Genomic DNA, 9595 nt, shown 5'->3' with positions numbered 1-9595 from the left:
TGCTATAAACTCCAACAAGTCATTGAAAATCTAGCATCATGCACAGCCTAGTTTTTAGTTTTTTGGTTACGCGAAGGGTGTCACAATCATGTAGTCGAGACTAACTCCTAAGAACATATACAATCATTTCTAAACCAAATGAATTGAGTATATCTCGAAAGAGTTGAACCTGAGACGTAGTTCTAGAGCTATCACCTCAACCAACTCACCGACCTTGTGTTCTGCACTCGACTAAGTTGTTCAATAAATTACCTAGTTTCCATCACCTCACTTCATTATCACTACCCACAATTATCAAAGTATTAACTAGGGATGGCTAACGGGGCAGGTTTGAGTGGGTGTATCCTCTCTCTCCCCCCAACCTTTTAAAACCTCCATTTCCGTCTCCGTCCAAAACCGAAAAAACAAGCTTCATAATAACTAAGAAATTCATGTATTAGAGGATCCCTCTTTCTTAAGCAATTCTCTGGGTTAAAATAGTTTCTTCATAGGATTAATTGATATAATATACAGATTTCCCAATATATCTTTCAACAGCAGCAGATGATATATAAATTGATCTACAAAACAATTATCCCAATCACGTGTTTCATTTGCTTAATATTTGGTTTCCAGAAAGAATTGACTAAACGGAAAGAAAATTACTTAAGGTTTGTTTGGTTAGCGTGAAGTAGGTAGAAAGGAAAAGGAACGGATTTTTTTTTTTTTTTTGGAGTTTGGTTACCTAGAAAGAGAAAATTTTGGGGAAGGTGGATTCCCGTATCGGATAAATTTTCCTAAAATATTTCCCCGCATAAAACACAAGAAAATTTACTTTCTTGCTCAAAACTGTCATTTAATTTCCAAATTTCCTATTATGCCCCAATTGAATTGTTTCTCCAATTTTTTTCACAGGTTCATAGTCATAAAATATGGAAGTGGATCGATAAATTATGCATGAACCAAAAAATTATTATGCATTAACTATAAAATGTTACTTTTGTATGACCATTTTTATCCTAGAGTATTGTTATTTAGTGTTTCTTTTAGGGACTTTCAAAAAAGATATATTTAATATTCCAATAAAAACACGAGTATGTTATGATAAATGAACTACATTTTACATATGAATATAAATAATTATTATTTAAAACACAAAATAAAAAGAATTTGATAACTAAAATCCAGTCCTTTGTTCTAATTTAAATATGAATATAAATAATAATACTAATTATTAATAATCCATCATTTTACTATTTATTTGTTAAAAATTAATATAAATAATTAAGTATAAAGAGGATTCATCTAATATAAAATTAATTTATTTTTAAGTATTTGAAATCATGAAGGTAGTTTTGGTAAGTAAATCATTTTCTTTTCTCTTTCATGCTACCCAAACTAGTAAAATAATATTTTCCCACAACTTTCATGAAATTTTTTCCTGCTAACCAAATGCATGCTGGAAACTTGATTTTTCTTTCTTTCACTTCACTTTCTTTCACATTTACTTTCCATCATACATTTCTGTCTAACCAAACGGACCCTAAAGAAAAATGAGGTTACTGATTAGCTTATATTTCGTTTTCCACACACCATTTCACTTCCCAGTTAATTCTTAGCCAAAGACATATTCAGACATTTAACTTTTCATCAAGAAACAACAAATATGATTATGCCTTCAAGAAACAACCAATATATATGCAAATCATGTTCTTTGAGATCACAACAAACAAACATTTTTCTTTGAAAAACGAAAACTTCTAGAAAATTTGATTAATCCAAGTCCTTCTGATCCTTGATCCCCATAGTGTTAGCAATACCAATAATGGTGGTATTGCTAACACTATGGGGATCAAGGTTCAGAAGGACTTATATATATATAGAATCGTTCTCACAATATATATATCAGTTTTCTCTGGCAATTATATATATATATATATGTGGAATGAATCCAAGTCCATTATTGGTATTGCTAACACTATGGGGATCAAGGTTCAGAAGGACTTATATATATATAGAATCGTTCTCACAAAATCTGCACTTTGGTTTCAAAAAAAACAACCTGATATATATACATCATACCGACGTATTCAAGTATATATAATTCAAAAATTAATTAAAACTTTTAAATTTTACAATTGAAATTAATATAATAAAATAATAAATTTCAATAGAATTCTCAATTGTAAAACGCAATTGTATACAATAGCACACAAGAAACATTAAATCAGCAAGCCACAAAGCTAAAGAGAATTTAGAATAAGAAATAATAATGGCTAATTTGATAACCGTTTGCGTATTTCTTCTCATCAAGGTGCATACACTTATATACAGAGATAGCTAAAGCTAATTACAGTAGCTAGGAATATAGGGCTTGACATCAGCAAAGATTGAGGTGATTGACAACTAAATTACAGCTATACATAACAAGATGCTAAATCAAAGGATGGTGACTAATATGCAAAGCCTTGATTCATGGGAAATTGTTCAATCTGGTTGTGTTTGATTGGGAAAGTCAATGGATCTGCTGGAGCTTGATTTAGAGACAGTATTTGACTTCTGATTGTGAGGAATCGTATCTAATCTCATATGCCCCTGCAAGATGGTGCTCCCATCAGAGAGGCCAATCTTGGAATGTAAAAGACAAAAAGTGTTGGCGACTAAGGGGTTTGGTGAGGGCATCCGCGAGTTGATCATGAGTGGAAATATGAGAAACATTGAGAGAACCAGTTGAGACTTGATCACGAACAAAGTGATAATCGATTGCAATGTGTTTTATGCAAAAGTGGAAGACGGGATTGGCACTAAGATAGGTTGCTCCCATGTTATCACAGTACAAGATAGGTGATAAGTGCTCAAATGTAATGCATTTTAGCACATAAGTTAGGGTATTTTTAGTCCAATCATCTATCTTATTTGTGTTTTTGTCTATTTCAGGTCAATAAGATCCAGGAAAAAGTCAGAAAATCTACACCGTGAAGCTTCAATCAATCGAAGGAAGTCCTGATTGATCGAAGACATCTACAATCGATCGAGATCAAGGCGGTGCTAGCTCAATAAATAGGGTTGCCAGGTGTCAAAAATATCTTGCCACGTTAGCTTCGATCAATCGAAGCAAGTGTTGGATAGATCGAAGTTATGTTCGATCGATCGAAGTTACTACTGGCAATATGCTGTCTAATTCCCAAGCGTGCCCGGACTCTACCAACTTTTGTAGCTGCGAGTTTTCACCAATCAAAAACCTTATTTCTGACTTGTTGCCTACTCAAAAAGGATTGTATTTAAATTAAATGAGCCAAATTGTAAAATGTTCCTCTAGTTGTTCAATTAGATTTTTACCAATAATAGAAATAGTTTCTCTTTCTAGAATTAGGGTTTTGGAGTAAAGTAAAGAGGAAGAAGATGGTGCCAACCTTGAAGACAACGCTTGAGGGTTCTATGGCCACTACTATGAGTGGCTAAATCCTTTTCTTGGGGTTAGAGATAGCCCCTAGCCTTGCTTCCTAAACCTAGTCTTTTGTAGATTTTTGGGAATTTTAGTTGTAATTGATATTTTAACCATGAATACATATAGATCTTGTGTTTTTAAATGATTTGTGTGAATTAATACTTTTAATTGATTATTTAATTCTATCCATATGTCTATGTATGCTAGAATGAATGTTCATATGCTTAACACTAGTTTTTATGAGTTTGATGCATGTCTATGTGTGTTTGAAATTATAGATCTACTGATGGTCAAGGCATGATGCTTAATTGATTACTCTTGTGGTTTGTTTGATGGATCATGCTTATTTCTTGATGGATTATACTACCTCCTTAGCTTAATTAGTTTAATTTTCATGTCATTGGCATAGTTGTAGTGTAATTGCTTTAATTTCCTAGATAGGTATGCAATCCACTCTTGTTGTTTGATGATCCATGCTTATGAATGCAAGTAATACATTTCTCTAAATTTTTGTGTGTGCATTAATTGTGGTTTAATTGAATAGTTAATGGTTTTATTTGATAAGTTGTGCTACTCACTAGATTGATTAGACAATTTATGTTTATTTGCCATCCATGCTTAGTTTTCAATTAATGACACACACACACATTTAATTTACAACATAAAACTCCCCTTAAATTGACAATTGCTAATGTTTAGTGAAGTGAAACTTAGTGGTGAACTATAAGCCCTGAGACCTTTCTCTCATACTCTTTTCCCTAATTTCTAGATTGTTGTTAATTTGCATGATTTTAATTGAACTATTAGTGTAATTAAACCAATACAACCTTATTTGATGATTCGATTTACTAATTTGACATTAATTTCGGAATACCTTACAAATCCTTTGGGGCGATTCCTACTCACTTTTGCTACGTTAGTAGTTAGTAGTGGTAGTAGCATTTTATAAATTAAACTTGGCTCCAAACACAAACAATTTTGGCATATGCAAGTGACCTTGTCAAGTTTTGGTGCCGTTGTCGGGGATTAGCAATGTTGTATTTGGAATTAATTAGGAATTAGTACTCCGTTTATCTTATTTGTTTTTACTTTTTTTTACTTTGTTTTCTTATTGTGTTTGTTCTTGATTGGCTAGGTACTTGGAGTCAAGAGAAGCAAAGCAAAGGGAGTTTTAAAGCAAGCTAAGCTAAGCAAAAAGCATAAAAGCTAAACAATTAAAAAAATTGCAAAGCAAAAAGCTTAAAAATCTTTTGAAGTTGCTTAAGGACCCTTTGTGAGCTATTCTAACTCCTCTTGCTTAGTTAAATCGTCAGCCCACGTGGAGGCATTTTACTTTCATTGTTTATCGTTGGCCCGCGTGGAGGCAATTCATTTCTTGCATTTGTTGAAAATCATGGGAGCATGGGATCAATGTATGTGGAGGCTTGTTGTTGATTGATTTGTTGTGGAGGAGAAATGTTTGCTATTTACTATTTGTTGAGTTATTGTTTGTGTTAATTTGCATTGTGCATGCATGGTCGTAGATCTCTAAATCGCCCTCTTGTCCCATTGAATTTTAATCTTGAATCAATTGTGCGTAATCCAAGGGGAAGGGGTAATTTAAGTGAATCCATTTCATCAATGGACGACCATATTGAGGACCGTGTTGAAGACCTTGGTCATATAGACCAACAAGGCATTCTTTATCCTAATGTGCAATAACAACATAATAATATACAAGTTCCATTAGGCATGCCTAGACCATTCGTTCCACAACCACAAGGCCAAGTTCCAATTGGAATACTAAGGCCATTCTTTGTGCCACCTCCACCTCCCGTTATTCATGGGGCTTATGTAGAGCCGCAAATTGCAAATCCTCCTATTGCTTTAAGAGATCACTATGTGACTAATGAGTATAATGCACCAACATGCATCAAACTTCCTCCATTTAGAGCACATCATTATGAAATCAAGTCACAAACCATTCAAATGCTTCCCAATTATTTTGGGCTACCTAATGAAGAACCATATAAGCATTTGGATGAATTTTTTGAAGTTTGTTCCACCGTAAAATATATGGACATGCCGGAAGAAATTTTGAGGTTAAAACTCTTCCTATTCACCCTAAAAGATAAGACAAACTATTGGTTTAACAATTTGAGACCTCTTTCTATAACTTCTTGGGCGGAAATGCAACAAGAATTCTTGAGAAAGTACTATCTCATGTCTAAAACCAATGCCATTAGAACTTCAATTCGTGAATTTTCACAAGAGGATGGGGAAATGTTTTATGAGGCATGGGAACGGTTGAATGATTTGCTTAGGAAATGTCCTCAACACGACATTCCTAAGTGGCAATTAGTTCAATATTTTTTTGAAAGTTTGTCGGATAACCATAAAGGCATGGTTGATTCCTCAATGGGAGGTTCCTATTTAGACAAACATAAAGATGATGTGTGGCGGTTATATGAGAGTATGAGTGAAAACTCAATGCATCGATCATTGTCTTCTAAAAATGGTAGAAATGTAGGTGGAAGGAAGAATTCAAGCTTATATCAAGTTGATAATTTTAATGACATAGTTGCCGAAGTGAAGTCTCTATCTCAAAGGTTTGACCAATTTTTGATCAACCAAAATCCGACTCATCAACTGTCTTCCTCCCCTATTCATCATCATTTCAATGAATTTTGCATGACTTGTTTTAGTGTGTTGCATTATACTTCCCATTGTCCCCATGGACATGTGCATAGTGAACAGTTTGAACACCATGAACAAGTGAATGCCACTTTTGCGAATCAAGGGAATAATCCCTATCTTATTACAATCCCGGGTGGAGGAACCATTCAAATTTCTCTTGAAAAAGCCAAGGGGAAGGCTCAAACCCTCCCTAAAGTGGTTTCCAAAACAAGTATGTTCCATCCCCTATGCAAAGCCAAGGTTCATAAAGTTATCGTTCATCTTACCAAGCACTAAATGGAAATCAATTTTCAAACTCTCATTTTCCAAATCAATCATCATATTCTCAAGGTAATTCAAGAAGTCCCACATTTGAAGAGAAAGTTTTATCCGCTTTCGGTACTTTGGAGGCAAATACTCAATTGCTTTATTCTCACTCTCAATCAATTACAAAGTTAGAAACCCAAGTAGGGCAAATAGCTAGCACTTTGAATGCGAGAGAGAAATGAAAAATGCCTTTGAATCCCCCATCGAAGCAACAATTTGTTGTGGAGATCACTTCCCTTTCAAAGGTCATACACTTGAACATGTAAATGCGGTGACCACTTTGAGAAGTGGAAAGGTTATTGACAACCAAGTTGGTGAATCTAATGAAGAGAGTGAACCAGTGCAACCTAGTATTAACACCTGTCCCGTTTTACATTCTATTCCTTCTTCATTAAGTGTAAAAGATCCCATTGTTGAGAATGCTTCAAAGAATGCTTTTGAAAGATCTTTTGAGCCAAATGTTTCATTTCCGGATGCTTTGAAAGCATCAACATCTTTTGAAAAGCAACAAAGCAAAGCTAAATCAGAGCTCTACAAATATTTCAGCCATCCGACAGTAAGTTGGAAAATGTTGAGTTTTGTCTGTAAATAATAGGTCTTGGTAGCATTTCACTAGGTTTGTAATATGAGAGAATATGAGAGAGAGAAAAGAGGGAGGGAGGGAGGAAGAGGAGGCAGACTTTTTTTTTTTCATTGGTAAAGACAAGAAGCCTAACGGCATCTACAATAAACAGACCCACAAAAAGACAACCAAAGCAAAAGGCACAATCACCAATCCAGGGATACATATTTGGTAACAACCACCAACACTGAAAAATCCGGACCACAGAACACAAAAAAACGTGACCATTGTTAAGGTACACATGTCCCACCAGAAGACACAAGACGTGGCCCTTGCTAGGCAAATACCCAAGGTGCACCAACAGCCACACAACAGCGAAAACATGCCCTAGAAACTGTTGGGAGCTACGTGGCGGAACTTCAGCGCCACACACAGCAAGCCCAAGACTGGACGTTGACTTCCACGATTGACCCAACACAGTAGAACTCACCGGAAACGGAAGCCCAGAAATCGGCCAAAATTGTAGCAAGCCGGCATCAAAAAGATCGACCCAAGACAGCAGAAGCATAACCGATCCACTACCCAAGTCAGCGTAAGCAGAGCCATGAAAAACCACTAAAGGGGCCTGCAAGCGCATGGCGAAAACCCCCATTAAGAAACAACGCATAGGGTCACAAATGCCAACCATAAGAAACAAGGAAACACCAGGAGTCAGATAGAACCACCCCCACGCACAAACAAAAACATAGACCATAGGCACAGGGATACTGCCTTTTGGAAGATGGGAACCACCAAACCCCATCCAGTGATTGAAAGCGATGGCCACGGAAAAACGCATGGGGCGGCTGATTCGCGGAGAGAAAACAAAGCACCACAGAGAGAAGATGAGGACATAAAAGGCAACCAAAAAAACATGAAAAATACCGGGATTAAAAGGAAAGAGCGACAAGGATGGGCCAAGAAGCCGTCTAGCAGTCAAAGCACATGATTTGCCCACAAGCGGCACACCAGATCCCCGCCGGCAAGAGCGGCGAAGGAAAGCGAGAGTGGACACCCACCCACATAGAAACGCCCATGGAAACAAACCCATCTTTGAAACACAAAGAGAAACAGAGAATCCCGACACGCAAGGAACAACCCAATCAAACAAAACCCTCCGAGATGTGAGATGCTGATGATGGCGATGGCGGCAGTGGCTAGGTTTCGTAAGAAAGGGGAACTCTCACGAGAGGAGAGGAAATTTTTTGCTTTAGGCTTTTACAGTTGATTTTTAATTCGAAGTCATAGAGGTTGGTAACAAGGACGGACCATAAGCCATCGAGGAGGCGGACTTCAATGGACGTGTTTGAAGGGTGAAAAGAAATTCAAAAGGTCAAAACGTCAAAGATCTTTGTCGCTATTGTTGGGGTGTCAAATCACATGGTCATCAGTTCAAGGTTTTCCTAGAGAATGGTCCTTTCTTAAATTCTTCCAAAATCAACGTTAAAGTCAGTGAATTTAAAATTCTAGATTCACACACAACATGAATTTATTATTATTATTATTTTAAAAAACACTCCTATATATAGAACGCCCCACAAACCAATTCACTTAATTCGTACAATATATCCCCACATATATCACTATCATCAATACAAAACAATCAACAAAAGAGTTTGTACTATCTAATTAGGATTTCCAAGAAAAACAAAGCCATGCATCGCCATGCAGTCATGAACATGCTACAGAAAAAAATCATTAAACCATGCGATGTTTTCATTAACCATAGAGGCATTGATACGAAGCGAACCGTGGCTTCGTTGCTCTATGATCACCTTGTCCGCCTCGATATCCATCCTTTCTTGGACAACAAGAACATGAAACCGGGGGACAAGCTGTTCGAGAAGATAAACAATGCCATTCATGGCTGTAAAATTGGCGTGGCGGTCTTCTCACCGCGTTATTGTGAGTCATACTTCTGCCTCCACGAGTTGGCTCTCATGATGGAGTCTAAGAAGAAGGTTATACCCATCTTCTGTGATGTCAAGCCCTCCGAGCTTCGAGTGGTGGACAATGGTACTTGTCCACCTCAGGACCTCGAGAAGTTCACTATGGCACTTGAAGAGGCCAAGTACACTGTTGGACTCGCCTTCGACTCTCTTAAGGGGTAAAATCAATCAACCTTATTAGTATATGTTTACGTTTATTTGTTATTCTAGCTTAATTTCTTGTTCTTAATTAATTTTTTTTTTTTTTCCCATTCTTTATGTAGGAACTGGTCAGATGTGGTAACAAATGCTGCAGACATTGTGACAGAAAGCTTGATAGAGATCCAGGACGAAGACCGAATTCAACACCAAATTCCTCAAATCCCTAAATGAGAGCTGCATGCATCAACTAATAATGAAGGATTATACAAGATGGCAAGATGCCAACTCCTGATCGATCATTCCTTTCAATATCGATCACCTGTAATTTGCTCAATCTTTTCATTCCATTTCTTCAATTTGCTAATAAATAAACATGTAATCTCTTTTATTTTTATTATTCTTTTAGGATCACATGATTCACATTGTTAATTATGTGTTCTCTTTTTGTCAAAAAAGCACAAAAGTGTAGGCACACACCAACACATTGTAATATTG

The 9595-nt window shown here is 36.3% G+C and overlaps 1 protein-coding gene and 1 non-coding gene across 2 annotated transcripts; one reads left to right on the top strand and one right to left on the bottom strand.

Moving 5' to 3' along the window:
* Nucleotides 1–5644: 5644 nt before the first annotated feature.
* LOC132310585 (small nucleolar RNA R71) lies at nucleotides 5645–5751 on the bottom strand. The gene has a single exon (XR_009482648.1). It is a non-coding gene; the product is annotated as a small nucleolar RNA R71 (small nucleolar RNA).
* A 2914-nt stretch (nucleotides 5752–8665) lies between these two features.
* On the top strand, nucleotides 8666–9331 carry LOC132309191 (probable 2' cyclic ADP-D-ribose synthase BdTIR). Its single transcript, XM_059807522.1, has 2 exons — nucleotides 8666–9117; nucleotides 9223–9331. The coding sequence occupies exons 1-2, from the start codon at nucleotides 8666–8668 to the stop codon at nucleotides 9329–9331; spliced, it is 561 nt and encodes a 186-aa protein (XP_059663505.1).
* The last annotated feature ends 264 nt before the right edge of the window (nucleotides 9332–9595 follow it).

The sequence above is a fragment of the Cornus florida genome, unplaced genomic scaffold (genome assembly GCF_030987335.1).
Source record: "Cornus florida cultivar Cherokee Brave unplaced genomic scaffold, ASM3098733v1 CherokeeBrave_3.0.0_Hap2_Chr05, whole genome shotgun sequence".
In the NCBI taxonomy this organism is placed as follows: Eukaryota; Viridiplantae; Streptophyta; class Magnoliopsida; order Cornales; family Cornaceae; genus Cornus; species Cornus florida.
The sequence above is the reverse complement of the archived record's forward strand: the minus strand, read 5'-3'. Positions and strand labels throughout refer to the sequence as shown.

What these genes read in the sequence shown, in the direction of transcription:
- LOC132309191 (XM_059807522.1), top strand. Translation starts at nt 8,666, where the DNA reads ATGCATCGCCATGCAGTCATGAACATGCTACAGAAAAAAATCATTAAA. An exon ending in GCCTTCGACTCTCTTAAGGG is followed by an intron (nt 9,118 to 9,222) that starts GTAAAATCAATC and finishes TTCTTTATGTAG; the next exon opens with GAACTGGTCAGATGTGGTAA.